Below are 18,203 nucleotides of genomic sequence, written 5' to 3' on the forward strand. Positions count from 1 at the left end.
GCACAATTCTCCACAAAATCTAGAACTATTTCTTTACAGAACTCTCATACCTGTAAAATGTCCCCTCAGTTTCCTAGACCTCTTCCATCAATTTACCCCATCGTTACTCAGTTGAAGGACTGAAAAAAGTTCAAAAAACACAGCCAGACTTCCAGACTGTACAGTCATGTACCTTCTGCAAGGAAAACCAGCTGTGGCTTGTAGTCCATCCTGTGGTGCAGCACAGTTCTCCAAGCCTGTTCACCTGGTGCCAGCCAAGGGTGAGGGCCTGTGTGCCAGTGGCATGTGGTACCTCACCTGCTTCCAGAACTTGGAGTTGGGTGACTGTGGGTGCACCGTCTGCTCCTCTCTCCATTTGATGGTGCCTTGCTGCTTAATAATAAACCTGAGAGATTCCTGAAGCTTCCCATAAGTCCCAATTTTCTCCATTTCCAGAAGGATCACCTTTGTGTCATTTTGAATGAGGGCATTGTATAAAGCAATGTGTTGATCATAAGCCTCTTCTCTAGCATTAACCAGCTGGTGTGTCAGCAGGATGACCAACCTTCTGCTCTTCTGCATCCTCGTCTCAATTGCACTGGCTGCATCTAGCAATGGACAAGAAAATAATGACACTGATATTACTTTGAAAATTTTTTGAGACTGGAAACTCCATTTTCATTGCTTTGTAACCAGAAATAATTTATCTCTCACTTCAGTCTGATACAGTTTGTTTATTTATTAGAGAAAGACTTTACTCCCTAAACCACTCAAAAAGACAAAAAAAACAACCAACCAAAGGCAATGGGGCAGGGTGAGAGAAAAGCAAGAAGCCCAAAAACAAAAAGCTTTCATTTCAAATGGGTTTTTTAGTTGAAACATTAATATATTCACTGCTTTTACGTATTATTAGGAATTTCTATTCCAGTGACCTGGGGTCAAATTCAATAGATCTGACTGCAACAAAATTGTGTTTGATCAACAGTCTCCATGTAAGGAATTTTGTTGTACCATGTTAATGATTTAGAGATGATCTTGCAGTACTTACTAGTGAAAACTAGCCATCAGGAGACTTTTGGGTGACTTGTGTCTAAGAGGTTTATTTCCAGCTGGGGTTAGAATTAATTATAGTGAATTGTCCTGAGTTATTGTGTGCTAACTTTTACACTAATCTGTGCATTGTGTTGGCCTTCACCCTGCAGGGGTAAATCCACACTTTCAGGGCATCTGTGTGTCAGCACAACTGAAGGTATTGGAATTTCCCACTGCCATGTTAGGGAGAGCTGATCAGTGCTACTGTCTCTGTGTTGCTGGACCAAAAGAGAGGAAGTGGGAGGCCAGCTGAGGAAATTCAACACAAAGATTTTTTAACAAACCAGCTGATTTGCAGATGCATCAGCCAGCTCCATGTATACCATCTTTTCCTTTGCTGGGGGCTGCCAGACCACTGCAAGTGGTGTAAGTTTTTGCCATTGACAGTTTTGTGAGCTACTGTAGATCCTTGTGCTGGATCTGGGAATGGTTTGGCTCAACAACTTTTGCAGCTTTTCTTTACCTTCATTTTTCCCAAGGCCAGGAAGCCCTTTCAGAACTTTCTAGAAGAGAAGGACATCAAAGATTTCAGCCTCAGCTCAGGGCAGATGAATGACACCTGGCCTAGTGCAGATGATTTCAGAAATGTGAAACAGAAAATGAAGCTTAGGCTTCATTCCTGCTCACTGACAGAGAGAGAAGATCTGGTCTACAGAAGAACCAGGGCACAACATAAACAGAGAAGTCAGCCCTGGAGGAGAGCAGATAGCACCTAGGTGGCAGCAATCATATGTAGCAGTGTGGAGGGTGTCTATATGGAAATTAGCACAGATTAATTAACATTATTTCATCCTGAAAGACAATAAAGCATACCAATTCTCTCCTGAACTAATACTGGGCATTGCGTGAAGGGAAAATAGAACGTGCCAGTGAAAAGAAGCCGAACTTCTAGTGACTCTAACACCCTCCTAAAAGGTTGAAATCTCCTGAGTGATAACAGCAAAGGTGTTTCCTCAGTTGAGTTTGTGGGTTGGGCTGAGCTTGTGGGTTTCTCCTCTTCCCTGTCTCGTAGTCAGCCAAGCCAGCTCATGCACGGTTTGGTTGTGGCTTTGCCCAGATAATGCCTGCACAGAGTTAGATTTTCCAAAGAGCAAGGGTATTTTTAAAAGAGTCGCACTCAGGGCCATGTTTCCTGTGCATTCCAAGATGATAAGAAGTCTGTGCCCCTTCCTAGTAGCTTGCTTTTCCTAGCACACTGGAAAGCACAGAGTGCCCTTGTAACACCTGGCCTGAAAGAGATAGCTGCTGAGGAGATGAGCTTCAAGGTCAGGAATGTAGAGTGACCTCCTATACACCTAAAAGGAACTAGAATCACAATTTGCTCAAGCTTGACAATTCAGTGCGTTACCAGATCTGAAACTTACCTTCTCCTGGAAATATATCTCTCCCATAAATACACAATGTATATCCACATTTATTTTCCAGAATATCTGGCATGATTTGGTAAACAAAATATTCCACAAAATTAGCTTCACTGGTGTGGTTTTTGGGGTAGATAACATACGCATCATATATCTTTCCATCTATAAGGCAAAACAAGAGGAAGGAGTATTGTGTTAACATGGATTAGAGCTGTCTATTGCAAAAAAGTAGGAGAGAAATAAAAATATCAGTCACTGAAATAGATCTAAGAAGCAGTTCCAGCCAATCTGAATAATGTATATCACCTGGTGAATGTTTGGAAATTAAAGGCTGTGCATATTTGGTGTTTTTCATGCTCAATTGTTTTGTCCTGTGTGTTTGTAGCTTTGGAGAACCTGGCCTTTGTATTGTGAAGGTTATATTCCAAAGTATATGCTGTAAGATTTCCACTGATTGATGCATATTAGCATGATATAGCCATGAAGCTCAGCATTTGTTATTTCAGGGATACAATTTGCTACTAACAGGCTTTTGTCTCTCACCACAAGGTATTCCATTTAAATTCTTCCATCTTGAAGACTTTATTCATCATTCCCACAACATATCATACTCCTGAGTGAAAACCACATTTCTTAGGAAACAGTCTTACAATCAGAACCAAATACAAAGTCAAGTCTTTATTTCATTCCTTGCTTAATTTCTCCAAATTAAGTTTTCCATTACAGCATTTTTATTCTAATCCCAAATGTTTTTTCTTTCTGGTGGAAATGGCTGTATCCTTTCTTTTGTTGCTGAGGTTCTTGCTCAAACCATTCTAACAATAGATCCTATGAGAAGCAGCTGAGGGAGGTGGGGTTATTTAGTCTGGAGAAGAGAAGGCTCAAGTTTGACCCTATTGTTCTCCATAATGACCCAAAAGGAGATTGTAGCCAGGTGGGAGGGTCAGCCTCTTCTCCCAGGCAAGCAGCAACAGGACAAGAAGACACAGCGCTAAACCGGAGCAGGGGAGGATTAGGTTGGACATTGGGAAGAATGTGTTCATAGAAAGGATGATTAGGCATTGGAATGGGCTGTCCAGGCTGGTGTTGGAGTCACCATCCCTGGAGGTGTTTAAGGAAAGGCTGGAAATGGCACAGAATGCCATGGTCTAGCTGACACGGTGCTGTTTGGTCATAGATTGGACTCAACGATCACAGAGGTCCTCATTGATTTTGTGATTCTGTAATAATAATGAAATGTCCATTTCCAGAGTCTGATTAACTTCATCATAAAATATCCTTACATGGAAGCCGTCCTAAAAAGCATACTTCTTTCTTCTTTAATGAGAAGTAACTAGATCAGCTGTAGATATCTACCATGCAGACGTCTGTGGCCTGAGTCAGCTTCAGTTTTAAAAACTGTTCGTTTAGCTGGATTTGGTCTCTTGAAAACATGTACTTCATCATGTCATTAGGCACTGCCTGCCCTTCAGCTGCCCCCTGCAGAGGGGTTCAGTCTCACTGAAGCCCTAAGGCAGCCCCAACAGCCCCAACTGCTCATGGTTAGACAGCAGGACCCAGCCACGGGTTTCATGTCTAAGATGGAAACTTGAGTGGAAATGTGTGCACTTTCATTTCATACAGCTAAATGTAGATGTCTGAGTCTTGAGCTGGAAGCAACCAGTAAAGTTAGGTGGGATGCATTCCTCTAGAAATGTCTTCCAAACTACTGGTATCTTTCTCTTTGGCCTACAAAAACTGTGTTGCTCTAACATATGCTTTTAACACGTTAGTTATCAGGTTTGTTCCTTTGCATTAGAGCACATAACAAGTACAGTTAACAGCACTGTAAATCCGGTTTTCAACATCATTCAGTATTTTATGGCAAATACTTTCATTAAAAAAAACAACAAAACCTGGACTGAATCTCTCTATGTAATTTAGTGCTACAAAACCCGGGAAACAAGGGAATGTAAAGCACTTGCAGAGCTATGTATGACTTCTCTTTACTAAAGGTGTAAGAAAGAGAAGAATCAGGCTCAGGTGTCATGAGTTAGCAACTATCAAATCAATTACTTTATGATTTGCCATTTTCCTTTTTTTGAACATTCTTTCTCAAATCTTACTTACCGTCCTTGACTGAGTAGGGCTGGAATATCTCCCGATACAGCAGGACAATATCCACTCGGAAGGACTGGTAGAGGATAACTGAGAGTGCTATTGCACCTAGCACAATTAGAGACCCTGTGATCAGGAGGACATTAGGAAGAACCCCTGCAAAGTAGAGGAATATATTTTTAGCCATAGAGAAGTTAACCACTGTACTGAAGCTTTAGGCTCATAATCTTACTTCTTTACAGCTTTCAGGAGCTCAAAACAGGGATGAGAAAGCTTTTTCCTCCCCCAGCTGGCATAGCCAACACATAGACCCCTGAACTAGAAGCATACCATGCATTATATAATTAATATTCACTTTGTTGAATCCAGACCTACTTATGCTAAAAATCACAGCTGACAATGATGTTTAAATACTTTGTGACTTGTAAAAACTGGTAACAGCACAATCATTTCGTGAGGCATCTAAGCCTACGCATGAAAATCCACAAAAGGACTATTGGAGGCTTCTGGCATGATTGCACAAACAGGATACAAAGAGCATGTGCAAGTAATGAAATCTGCGAGATAAGAACTAAGATAGCACTAGACAAGCAGGAAAACAGGACATGTTCCGGTCACAGAAATAAAACAAACTATCCTGAAGTCAGATGATGTTCTCTCCAGCCTTTTCCTTTCAAGAGGGTCAAGGAGCATGTAATAGCAATGATGAGTAAGAGAAATTGGGATAGAAAGGAGCCACCCACTTTGGTTCCAATTTCTGTCATGGAAGAGCTCTAGAATCTGCCCATCTTTACTCAGAGATAAAGACTTATCAAGGATAGATTAAGTCTATATATATGGAAAACATTTTTTACATTGAGGGTGGTAAAACACTGGAACAGATTGCCCAGAAAAACTGTGGATGCCCCATCCCTGGAAGTGTTCCAGAATAGCTTGGATGGGGTGCTGAGATATTTGGTCTAGTGGAGGGTGTGCCTGAGAAATTCTGCTGAAAAGGTATGTAAATGAAGAGTTTACAAATACATTTTCCCTTTCCTCTGGTAGGTTGTGAGGTAAATTTAACAAGATTTTCACACTCTTTACATTTCTTTCTTTGGCGTTTAAAGGGAAAAAGAAATGGTAGGCTTGTGATGAAGCTTACCTCACCAGAACTAGATCAGGAGAAAACACCTTCCAATGAGACTGGGTAAGAAAACAACCAGTTCTTTCTAAAGTGAAGTTTGGCCATATTTTTAACAGTGTCACATGATGCCTATGAAGGAACTTCATCCTTGTTGACCCCTTCAAATTTTAGTATTTGATCCATTTTCCTGCTCAATACACACACACACAAAGTAAGGAAACGCCTTTCACTACCAGAGGGGCTGACCCAAGCACCAGAGTGTGATGTTGTTTTTTACTGTTATATTTGCTGACAGTGTGCTCATCATAACATTACAATTACTGGTGTATTGCATTAAGTCTCTATAAACATCTGAAGAAGAAACAGGTTCTAACACCAACTTCTGCAATTACAAACCTAAAAAATTGCTGTTTATATTTACACCAATTAGAGCAAGGCTGGAAAAGAAGCAGTGTGCCCACGCAGTTTGTAACGTGTCAGAGGAGACCCCCACAGGGGTGTCTTCCTGAAGAGCAAGTTCAATTCCCAGTAATGCTGGCTTAGCCTCTAATTTCTCTGGAATTACCTAATGAACATTCAGTAATTTAATTCACTAGTGAACATTCAGCACAGTGGGGGCAAGTGCCACAAGCCCCTGAACAAGGCTGAATAGATCCTGTTGTTCCATTTGACTCATTTAGCAGCTGAGTTCATGAGTAAGCCATGTTCTATTTATATTCAAGAGCAATAGGAATACAGAACTATCAGCTCACAAGGACTAATATTGCAAAGGCCAAAGAAAACATGTCAGAAAGCAACTTTTGAAGGAGTTCCAGACAAACTCCAGAAGAGCAGCAGGTTTTTTTATCTTCTCTGGTGTCTAAGGTGGATGCACTTCCTGACAGTGAAGGCAGAGATCTGGGTCTAGAGTTCCTCTCCACATCAGTCTACAGAATATGAGCCAAAAGGTTAGCTTTAGCATTAAACATTCTTGAGGAAGAACAGAGATGATGCTTTGGGCTGAACTTTATCTCTGCTTTGAATGAAAAAAATGCTTTTTTTTCTCTGAAAAAAAAAAAGTATTAACAGGATAGTAGCTAGCAGACACAAGTTGTGATATGAGAAACACTAAGGAGCAATCATATATTTGGATTTTTTTCCCTGTTAAATACAAATATACAAACAAACAAAAAAAAGGAGTGTGCACATCCTTATTACACATTTACAAGATGAGAGGCACAAGCAAATCCTATAGCATTTTTATTATTCCGAGAAACAAGAGACTTTAATATAAATATTGCTGAGCTGTGAGAGAACTGAGTGAAGAAAACTAAAGCACAGCACAGCCACTTCTGGACATAGCGTTGCTGACACCAACAGTGCTGAGGAGCAGAGGCAGACACCTTGTCAGCAGCAACAAGGACAAGGGCACAGATATCCATACAAAAAAGGTAGCAGTGAAAGCAGGGTCACAGCCAAGAGCTTTCATGCTTTCATGAACATTTACTGAAGAACTATGAATAAAAAGCAAAATTAGATTTGTCTATAGCAGAAATTAGACTCAATAATTCATGGGATGAATACAGGATATGCTATGTGTTCTCCTTCCTCTAGTCTGTAATATGGGGCCAACAAGGGACTTGTATTAAAAAACTAATGAGCAGAAACTGTTACTCAGTTTTCTTCCCTCTCATTGCAAGTACACTCCCACACTCAGGTACTCCAGTGCAAAGTTGGTGTAATTCCAGCTTCCTGAGTGATGCTGCACTCAAACTTGCCTATCCAACATCTTCCTGCTGGCTGCTATTCTCCTGTTACAATTCACCTACATCTCTTCTAGTCTAGCTAGCAAGGAAACTTGTCTAGGCTTTGAAGCCATGATCCCATAGAAAGTCATGAGCAGCTGGGAATACAGCAGGACATGGGTCTGTGCACACCCTGTGATCACAGTGCACTGGATGTTACTCTTCCCCACACTCTCTTATAGAAAATAGTTAAAGGTCTTGACATTAACTTTCAAAGTCCTCGAAAAAAGAGAGTAGTTTTAGATTGCATATTAGGAAAAAATTCTTTCCTGTGAGGGTGGTGAGGCACTGGAAGAGGTTGTCCAGAGAAGCTGTGGATGACATCCCTGGAATTGTTCAAGGCCAGGTTGGATGGGGCTTTGAACAACTTAGTCTAGTGAAAGGGGTCCCTGCCCTTGGCAGGGGATTTGGAACTAAATGATCTTTAAGGTTCCTTCCAACCCAAACCATTCTGTGATTCCATGATTCTGGGTGATTCAGCATATCTGAAGGAATGAAAAAGGAAACAATTGATCACAGCTGCTTCTTGAGCCTTCACAGACAAAATAACATTTTCTGCCATAGGAATCTGATTCAGAGGTGTTGGCAATGTGTTTTGGGATCTGGCTATCCCTATTAAAAAAGAAAATTCCCATATGAGCTAAGGGTAATCTCTGTCCTCATCATTTACTGCCCTGGATTTACCCTCTCTTTCAGGTACTACTAGAACCAGGGATTTTAAAACAAAACCAAGGGATAACCTTTGAAGTGCTGCTCACACCTCTGTGTGGCACAGAGGGAACTCAGTGGCACTCAGAGAAGATAAAGAGTGATTTTGAAGAGGTGATTTGTACAACATGCAATCCAAAAAGGACAATACAGTGGATGCAGTATAGTAAGGAAGGCAAACAAACTGGCAAACCAGCAGCTGAAACCCTTATATTTAAAGTTTGCCTGTTTTCTGCCACACTTTTACACTAGAGACAATAGTTTGATTTGTCACTGTGGAGAAATAACCTAGAAACAGGATATTATCACAGAGCTGATACAGTCACGCTCTGCATATTTCATCTCTTGCTGACACTGTTTGAATAATGTCCCCCTCCCTCCCCAACCCCAAGGACAAGAACTCAGCCACAAGAATTTTGCAACTGGCTGGAACATGTAGAAAAGAAGCAGGCTGATTTTGTTTCTTATCAATTGAAACTTTTTTTGCTATCTGAAACAAATAATAAAATAAACTCACCAGCATATTTCAAACTAAATGCAAATTGTAAAGAATCAAAATTTAAAAAAATCCTACCCTTAGATTGCACTTTGAGTTGTAATGTCACTGTCACTCTTGTGTTGTACATTGTGTTCAATGCTATGCATGTGAAATTTGACTGCAGATCCTCCTTTTTTACTTCAGTAATATTTAAAGTGGTCTCTTCATAGTATACTTGCTCATGTCCAACAAAACTAATAGAAAGAGAAAGAGAAAGAGAGAGATGGTAGCATTGGTTTCAATGGCTAGGCACAGTTTGTGCAGAAGAAAGATTATTCTGTGTTATATGCACTTACAAATGAGTTTCTTCATGAAATCTTGAAAAAACAAGGCTTTCCACTGGGGTGTTATCCACATCCCATCTGACAGCAGCCAGTGGCTGTTTCTTAATCCCCAGGCGGGCCTGACATTTCAGAGACAAAGCAGCACCTAATCAAGATACAGAGATGTAAACACTTGATGAAAAACAAGGAAAAATATATTTTCCTCATAACATCTTTTCCTACAAATCTTTATACAACTTGTGAGTTTTGTCATAACAATTTTGACATATTTTTTCTGAACTACTGCTGACAAAATGATACATAGAAGAGACAAAAAGAAATAACAGGAATTTTCCAGCAAATGATCTAATAACACACCAAGGATTACAAAAGGAATTATTTATATTTATTATGATGAAGGCAATGCACCCTTCACTTGAGACATATAATCAGCTAGTGAGGAACTTAGAATGGATATGGTGGTTGACACACAAATTTACAAAGAAATAATCTAATTAAATTTCAGTATATATTATTTTGCCTAAGACTTGTGTGCAGCCTTATCTTGGATTTTATTCAAGCTGAACAAAAGTAAAGTAAGCCAGTCCAAGCAAAACTAAAACAGGAAATTACTTATTAAATATTCCCCGTTAGGAAATATTTATTCCAAAGTAAGGGTCACCATTGCACCAAAAGAAAATATAATTTAAACATGTCAAATTGTTTTCATGTAAATCTGCATCTAAGCAGGTCTTAGATAAGAATATTAAATCTTGTGGTTAGATCATGAATTGGTGTCTGGGAGCATGGGGAAATCCCTTCATTTTTGCAAACAGGAGAGAATAGAACCCGAACAGCAATTGGGTTTCAAATGCAAAGTGAATTTTCTCTGCGTAAGCACTATCAGAGTGACAGGCAGAGCCCACAGAGCCCTGGGCACTGACCATCTTACTAGAGAAAGCTTGTCCTTGAGCAGAGACCATCTAATTTCTGAGCAACAAAACAACTGGGGGAAAGAGGAATAAAATAATGGGAATGTGAGCCAGCTGACAAGTCTCTGAGCCCCAGCACATGGCACAGAGAGGGCTGTGGACCCCTGCAGTATCTGCTGCCTGAGCAGTCGTGCTGCAGGGCAGAAGCAGAGGAGTGGGAGGTACAATCCTTCCTCCCACTGGCCCAGCCTCACCCCCTCACCCTGGCAGACAGGCATCCTGGATTACCTATTTCGATTTCAGGTGGGTTTAGTCTCTTGCTGGAGAGCTCCACCTTTCTGACTGACTGCAGACAAATCCCAGACAACTCTCACTCCTACCAGGAACACCTTGTCCTGATGGTGCAGGTTACCCAGGGTGAATGTGAATCCCTGAGAACATCAATGGCCCTGACCTGCAGGGAGTCAGGAGCAAGCCACACACCATGGGCTGTCCAGCTGCTCTAAATCCACTGCTGGGTCCTGTCCCTCAGCCCTCCCAGCTCTTCCCAGCAGGCTGGGCTGATCACTGCTAGCCCATTGGGTATGAGACAGGCAGTGCTCCTCAGCCCCAGAGCAGCAACCAGCTCCTTGCTCTCCTTCACTCCTCAGCAGACACAGGCACTGTCTCCAATGGGCACTGAAAGTAGCAAGGAGCAGCTCTAGCCTCAGGAATAGTCCATCCTTCCCTCTTAGGGATACCCCCAAGCAGTTTTGAGGGATTTAGCCACAGCCCTCTTTGAAGTGGATGGAAGCTGTCACCTTTCAGCTGAGAAGTAATGATTCACTCTGTGAATAATCCTAGTCTATCCCAGTGAGAGAAGAACAAGTTAATTAAATCTTAAACTTCACTTAATGCCTAAATAACCCATCAGTTATATCTAACTTCACACCCCTGCACCTGGAGGGAATGAAATATGGTAAATAGTATGGTGCAAAACCGTGATGAGAAGCCCCATCATTACATCTTCTTGACGATACACACGTTTTCTAGACCATTACAAAATGTTAATTTTAAAACAAATTAAAATTTTTACTCACCAAGCTCTGCTTCTATTACATCTTTATTCTTTGGAAATATGATTTGAGGTGGTAGAGGTGAGTATTTCACTTTAGAAATTAAAGAGGAAAAGAAAGTATGCATTAACAAGTTGTGAAAATGCATTTTGTAAGATAAGATTTGTAATCTGTACAATTAACATTTTATGATCACAAAACAGAATTGCAAACTAACAGTGTTTCACATACCTGTTGGGATCATCTGGTTTTATTCCTATAACCTAATATCTCCAGGGAGTATGCATATGTTATTATTTTCAATATTTTCTCCCCATCTATTTATTTATGTTTTACATAGAAAGTAAAGGAAAAATTTAGGTTTTGATTGTTTTAGCTGCTGAAGGGGGAAAAAAAGCAAATGCTGTTATAGGCTTCTGTGTTTTCTCAGCTGTTTTGGGGTTTCTCAACTGTTTTGGAGTTTTATTAAGAGACATTTGAGAAATTACTCATACCCATTATATGAAATAGCTAATACATACTTTTATGCAGTATCTGAACTCCAAACATACTGCTTTCTAACCCCTTCCTCATTAAGCTTTTCCATCTCAAGGCACCTCTGTGAAACACGTATTTCCCCAAAAATTCTGTAGGAACACATTTCAGTCCCTGCTTCCCAGACTGACTGGATATGAAAAAATAGAAGGCAGGAGAATGCCAGTAACTTCCCAGCTGTCTGACTATGGCAAGTTCTTAGCTGCCAGCATTCTTAGGCAGAAACTCCTCTGGATCAGCATGGATCTGCAAGGCAACAGGAATGTACTTCATAACTCTCTGATATTTACAAAACAGAACAGTTCCACTCATCAGCATACGTATTTTAAGGTCTGATATAAACTCAAAGAAGTTGTCATTAAGTGCTTTGAGTTTAGAAAAACTTGGAGCAGACACACCAGACCCAGCCCAGATTTCACATGCTGTGATCTCTTCTTTCTGCAATGATTTCAAAGAAAGTTAGATGAACTTCAAGATCTGTCTGGACGTAACAAAGGGCTTTTATAAATTTGAATGTCTTTGGGCCAAGTAAAACCCCGAAATTTTTGTTGTAACCCAATAAGAACAGTATTCCAGAACAGTTAGAGAAGTTTTGATGGAAGTACATTCAAACAAAAATTGCTAGGCAGAGAAATGTCATGGAAAGCATGATTGTGATCATGTAGAGCAACAGGTAGAAGAGGAGGAAAAGCACAACATTTCCCAGCTCCTGGTCTGCATTCTGTCCACAAGCTGTGTGCCTCCACAGAGCAAAAAGGCCTGATGCTCAGTCTGCAAATGAACATTATTTTTTTTAAAAAAAACAAACTAAGAAACTAAACAGCAACAAACAACCACGTGAGCCAAACTCAAACCCTCTACCACCCTGCAAGAAGAGGTTTTCCTGACTATTTTTCTACTGATCTGATTACAGAACTGAAGATGCATTTTGAAGTTTTGCAAGTTGATGCAATCTGAAACTATAAATTTCTGAGTGCCATTTCCTGAACACCATCCAAATACAAAGCTTCCCTTAGGAGACTGCATCCTAGAGGCAACCCAAAGTCCACACATCTCAGTCATATTGGCTATGTTCAAAATCACAAAGACCTAGTAATCACTGAGATCCATCAATTTTCTATTTCTAGATATATCATGTTCATTTTGTCCCACTCAAGACAAATTTAAAAGTTTTTTCAGTCCTACTATCAAATAAATGTTAGGTGGTTGAGATGAACCAAGAGGCATTAAGGTGGAGGCCATCAAGACATGGCTGATCTAGTGATCACCAGACAATCCTCACTAGCCACAGATTCTGCTGATCTCAATAAATAGGAAGCAGAGAATTGTGGCATTCCACTGAGATTTTCATTTCAGAAATGTGCTGCTAGAGAAGTCTATCAACCACAGCATCTAACCAGAGTCATTAGAATCTTTTAAGCAAAAAACTGAATGAGACCAGGTCTGACTTGACCCCATCTTGCTCTATGTGGATGACCATCCACAAAATTCATCTAATAAAGCTGATGTAATCTTAAATAAGATGATGAAACAAACCAACCAAAATGCTTTCTCTTTTTCATGTACAAAAGGAGTTGCCTTCGCTCCAAGTTGACATTAGTCTTTTAATCTTAACAAGCTACAAAATTACTGTCTTACCCCCACTTATGAAAATTCTTGTGGCTGATACATTAAACACATTTCCTTTATGGGTATAAATAAATCGACAAGTATAATAACCATCATCCTCCCTTCTTGGATTCTCAATATAAATATATTTCTCTTTCTTGAAGTATCTCTGTCCCTGAAGAGGTTTGCAATCCTGGAAAAGAAAAATGGGTTTGGTTGCAAAGAGCTTTTCAGTATTCTGACCTACATTGGCACTATCAGGGTTTTATTTACCTTGTACCACTGGACAATAGTAGCATTCTTATAGTTATCAATGGTAGGACAAACAACTCTTCCTCTTCTAGTGTCATTTGGATAACGAATCTGACTTGGGAAACATTCTCCTGGCTTGTATGAATGCACTTGCACACTCACGTTGTATGACCTTGTGCGATTACTTGAACTTTAAAAATAGAATAAGGTCTTTCAGTGATTGCAGTTTTACATGGAATATAACAATGTTATAACAAATGTGTGTCATTCTATAAACATGTGGGCGATTATTGTATTTCAGTAGCAGCTTTGTTTTATTGATCTGCCATAAAAATAGCAGTTGCAGGGTGAAAACTTATTAAAAAAATCATCATGTCCAAAAATTTAATTAGAATATATTATCAAAATATATATTCTTGCCAGTCTTACACCATCCACTTTCCACGTGGCACTTACAAATGTTTTACACAAGTGTAGTTTCCAGAATCCTCTCTAGAAGTTGGCAGAAACCAAAGAAATTGTTCTATGGAAAACATTCGTGATCCCTCCTCTTCCGCAGGAATTCTTTTGTGAGTATCCATGCGATACCAGGTGATTTTCACAGCTGAATTCCGCTCGGGACATTTTATGACTAAAGCCTCACCTTCCATAGCATCAACTGCAAACAAACAAAAGATTAAAATCTCAGATAAATTAAACCTTTGCCCGCTGAGACAGTGAACTTGGCATTCCTGGATCAGTGGGCCAGTCATGTCCCTCTACCCTCCTCGAGCTTTTGGAGATGGTACACAGCAAGCTTATTTTCACTACTGTGTTTTTCAATAAAAATTTTGTTTACCTTGAGTTAGGGTGCCATTTGTTTCCAAAAACAGTAACTAATGTGGGGGGCACAAAAAAACCAATAAGCAAACAAACAGATCCCTAGGTTCTAAGTAGACACACAATAAAAAACAAGAGGACTTAATTGAAAAAATAGTGATTTCTTACAATGAGCTTGTTATGTAAATCTTTGCCTTAAATACTGGTTTTATGCAAAAAATGAATTAAAACAAAGAAAAATACTGGCTTTAGTGTAGTTATCTTTCCTTACTCCAGTAAAATGAATATTTATTTATTCAATAGATGATTGCTTTTTTCCTGAATTTTTAATACAGAGAAATGAAGCTGACTTTTTTCCTGGAAGAAAAAAATCATAGAAGAAGGACATCTGTCGATTAGATCCTTAGGAAAAATAAAATAACATTAAAAAAAAAACAAAATAAAAAAACCCAGTACCTCTCTGAAGTTCATGCAAATGGGGTATGAAAAAAAAGAAAGAAATGTGATAGCCTGAAAGGAAGAATCTGATGAGAAAGTGGGAAGGTGAAAATATACAGAAATAACTGAGACAAACAAGAAGCTTACAAAAATAAACCCCATGTGATCACACATAAGAAAATCTGGGAGTAAGACAATAATTTTTTAAGGTTTGGGTTTTTTTATTTTTAGCTGAGTATACTTCTACTTTTGAATACTCAAATTGATCCAGAGAAACTAGAATCAAATAATTCTGATAAATACTTAAGTGCTCAGGTACTGGCCTCAATAGTGTACTGGCCACTGAAAACAAACATAAATCTGAAAGTTAAATTGCATTCTAAGAAACAAAAGAGGGGAGTATGAGCAAGGATGGTGACAGAACAAAGATTGAGATTGGCAGAGGAGCTGCAGTAGATAAGGGAGCATGAAAATGAGAGTAGATAACCAAACAGCTAACCAAAACAGACAGTATCAATCAAAAACAACACTTTGCAGTGGTGGCTTTAGATATGTAGGTGCACAAATCAGGAGGTGAGTCTCTACACGATGGACATTTCTGCTCTGTTTTTTCCCAAAGTGGTCTGTCTCCACTGATATTGTCATCTCACTTACTAATTTGGGGCTCCTAAATTAGCCAGCTACGAGTATGTGTAACCCCAACCCCATAATTTTAACAGTTTTCCCACCCACAAGCCTTGCAAAGACACTGAGTCACATCACTGGGGTCAGAAAAGGCAACATTGCCCTGCCAAAGGTGGAACACATTGGAAATACAGATTTCTTTGAGGAAAAGTAGTGTGGAGAGGGAAGACATTGAAAAAGAAAGGACTCATCTGAATTCAATGACATGAATGAAAATCATTTTGGCAAAATCTTCAGGAGAATCTGGCGTCTTAATAAATCTAATTTGCTTGAATCTTAGCATTCCTATTGTAAAATTGACAATATGGAGAAATATTTAGAGATCACATCTTACAGAATTTTTCAGACAAATGAGCATCTCAGCTCGGGAACAAAAGTACATGAGTGCTGTGCAACACTGTGTCCCTGGTCAGCCGAGCTGGCCCATCAGAAATAGTTTACTGCTGTGGACATTCCCCCTGTGCAGGGAAACATGATTGTTACACTGCATTTTTCAATTAACACCCCCAAATTCAGGACATTTAAGAGCATCTCTGTGGAGGACAGCATCCATTTACAGCCTGATTCAGCAGGGTGCATATGCATACCCACTGCTCAGTGCAATAAAAGCATGCTCCTGGAGTTTGTGCCCAGCTGGGACCTGGAGCACCAGCTACTCTCAAATTCTTTCAAGAAGACCCTTTTCTTTCTGCTTGCCAAGTGGGAGAAGTTGAACCTAGACTTGCTGTCATAGAAATGGACAGTGTTTGGTGAATTTTAATGTACATTAAGAATTAGATTTTAAGTTGTGATTTCTGGCTTGAGGTGAACTCACTAATTTTAGGCTTAAAAATAAAACCACCAATTTGGAAACAGCCTACTCATTTGTACAGAACAAACCCTATCAGAAAGTATCTTTAAAATGCGACTTACATGTTTCAGATGTCATGGAAACCGAGAGGAAGGTAGATAGGAGGATCAAATCTATCAGCCCCATCATATTTCTAAACTAAGAAGAAAAAACATTGATATCTTAGAATATACTCTGACTGTATCAGTAATGCTGTATCGATGCAGATCAGAAAATTGAACAGAAAATTATATCATGCAGCGATAAACTGCATCATGTGAGCTGCTCTGTACAGTGTGTGCAGCAGTTTTGCAGCTCTGAGGTGATGTTATTTGTTCTATCACCATTGAAACTACAGTTATGACTTAGTTTAGTGGGAGTCAGGGAATTACTTTGTCATGGTGCTCCTCAGGCAGAAGCCTCTTTTAACTTACTTGCTTTTTTAAAAAGGAAGATAAATGTACATCGCATTCTCTTCACAAGCGCAGAGAAACTGTACCCCAGCTTAGAAAAGGACAGATCCTGGGTTTGAAAATGTAAACCCTGGTTTTGAATTAAGGTTTTATCCAATCCATTGCTTAGGTGCAAAATACTTTTTTTATGAAATGGGAATTATCTTCAGTCACAGCTTCTCTAGGTAAGAGTTGAGCAGTAAGGTCAAAACCAGGTGAGCGTCATAAACAATGCTGAGCTGAAGGGGAACTGAAGACATGGACTGGAAAGGTAGGTAAAGGAATAATACTGTACTTAGCTAGCAGCAGCTGGGCAGATCCTGTATCTCACTTATGTTTTCATCTGTCTAACTGATACACACCAGCTGTAATTCGTGGTGTTGCTCAAGAACTCTCCAACAAACCCCTTTATTTAAAAAAACTGACCATTTGATCATGGGCATTAAGCTGACCTAATCCAGGAATATCTCAGGAGACAGGAGGCATGCAAACCAGCTATACTAGGTAATTAGAAGCATTCAACTTACCATGAAAAAGCCTTGAATGCAGTTCTTCACTGAAGATCACAGAGCAGTGGGTTCTACTGTCATGTATGAGTGAGCAGCAGTCACTGGGTCCTACAGACAGTAGACAAGTTAGTTATTTTCAAGAGAAATCAAGTCAGAAAGAAAATATAATTATCTTGCAGATAGTCAGCATAAGGGGAGTAGTAAAAAACAGGCAAGAAATGTTAAGTACTGTCGTCACGCTTACTGCAAGGAATTTTTATTTCAGTGCCAAAAACTTCCAGACTAAATAAACATTGACAAGACTTATCAAGTCCCATGTTTTTGCCAAGTCTGAAATTCAGAGCAAACTCAGTTTGGAGCTTTCAGAAATATCGTCAGCTTTGTATTGATATGGAAAGTTTCTTCTTTTAGAAGGTTTAATAATATCCAGGTTAAGAATAACCTCTGAAAAAACAATAACAAAACTTGGTGTTCAAAGAGGAAAGTGTGAGAATTTCATTGCAGGTATTGTGCGGGGATATTCACAAACCACAGGAAAGATGAGGTTTAGACCAAAATTGCAGCATCTCAGCATTAATGTCCCAGCAAAGCTGATGCCATGCCTTTTACAGGAAGTGAGTGACCAGTCAGGAGAAATATTATGTGTGAGGATCTACTTGCTTTCATTATTGCTGGAGAAAAGCACCACTACGAGTGCAAATCTATTGACTTCTTTAATTTTAAGGAAACCTTAGGCCAGGTGAACAGATTTTTAAAGGGTGCTTTTCAACACTAACATCAAGAGTTTTGCCCTGGAAGGAATGAATAAGGTGGCCCAGAACAAGGTTCATGAGTGCCCTGGGACTGGACAGACCCTTGGGAGAAAAAGACACATCACAAAATGGCACAATGAAATTCACAGCATCAGCACAGCAAAGCGTTCATCTTTGTTCATCATTCAGAGCATGAGGCTTGTTCCTAGAAGTCATTTCTAACACTAGCAGGGAGCAAAAATATCCAGAATATTCCTTCTCTACTGGAAGCCTTTTCCCACCAAGTGTTTGGTTTTGTTTCAGCAACTTATTTGCCCCCAACAAGGTATGCCAGCAGTTATATTGACTGCCCTTCTATTTTTTAGAGCTATCTTAAGTGAGTGATAGCTCAGCA

At 39.6% G+C, this 18,203-nt stretch overlaps 1 protein-coding gene across 1 annotated transcript; it reads right to left on the reverse strand.

The window, feature by feature from the left end:
- Positions 1-240: 240 nt before the first annotated feature.
- On the reverse strand, positions 241-17,125 carry IL1RL1 (interleukin 1 receptor like 1; the record flags this gene model as incomplete). The annotated part of the gene is made up of 11 exons (XM_084200989.1): positions 17,076-17,125; positions 16,180-16,255; positions 13,783-13,984; positions 13,348-13,516; positions 13,105-13,267; positions 10,957-11,025; positions 8,979-9,111; positions 8,719-8,876; positions 4,542-4,685; positions 2,436-2,594; positions 241-587 (listed from the first exon to the last, which is right to left on the reverse strand). Exons 1-11 carry the CDS (start codon positions 17,076-17,078, stop codon positions 241-243), a joined length of 1,623 nt encoding a protein of 540 aa, XP_084057115.1. The 5' UTR covers positions 17,079-17,125.
- Between the last annotated feature and the right edge of the window lie 1,078 nt (positions 17,126-18,203).

Source organism: Fringilla coelebs (assembly GCF_963513975.1).
Source record: "Fringilla coelebs genome assembly, chromosome: 2".
Lineage (NCBI taxonomy): Eukaryota > Metazoa > Chordata > Aves > Passeriformes > Fringillidae > Fringilla > Fringilla coelebs.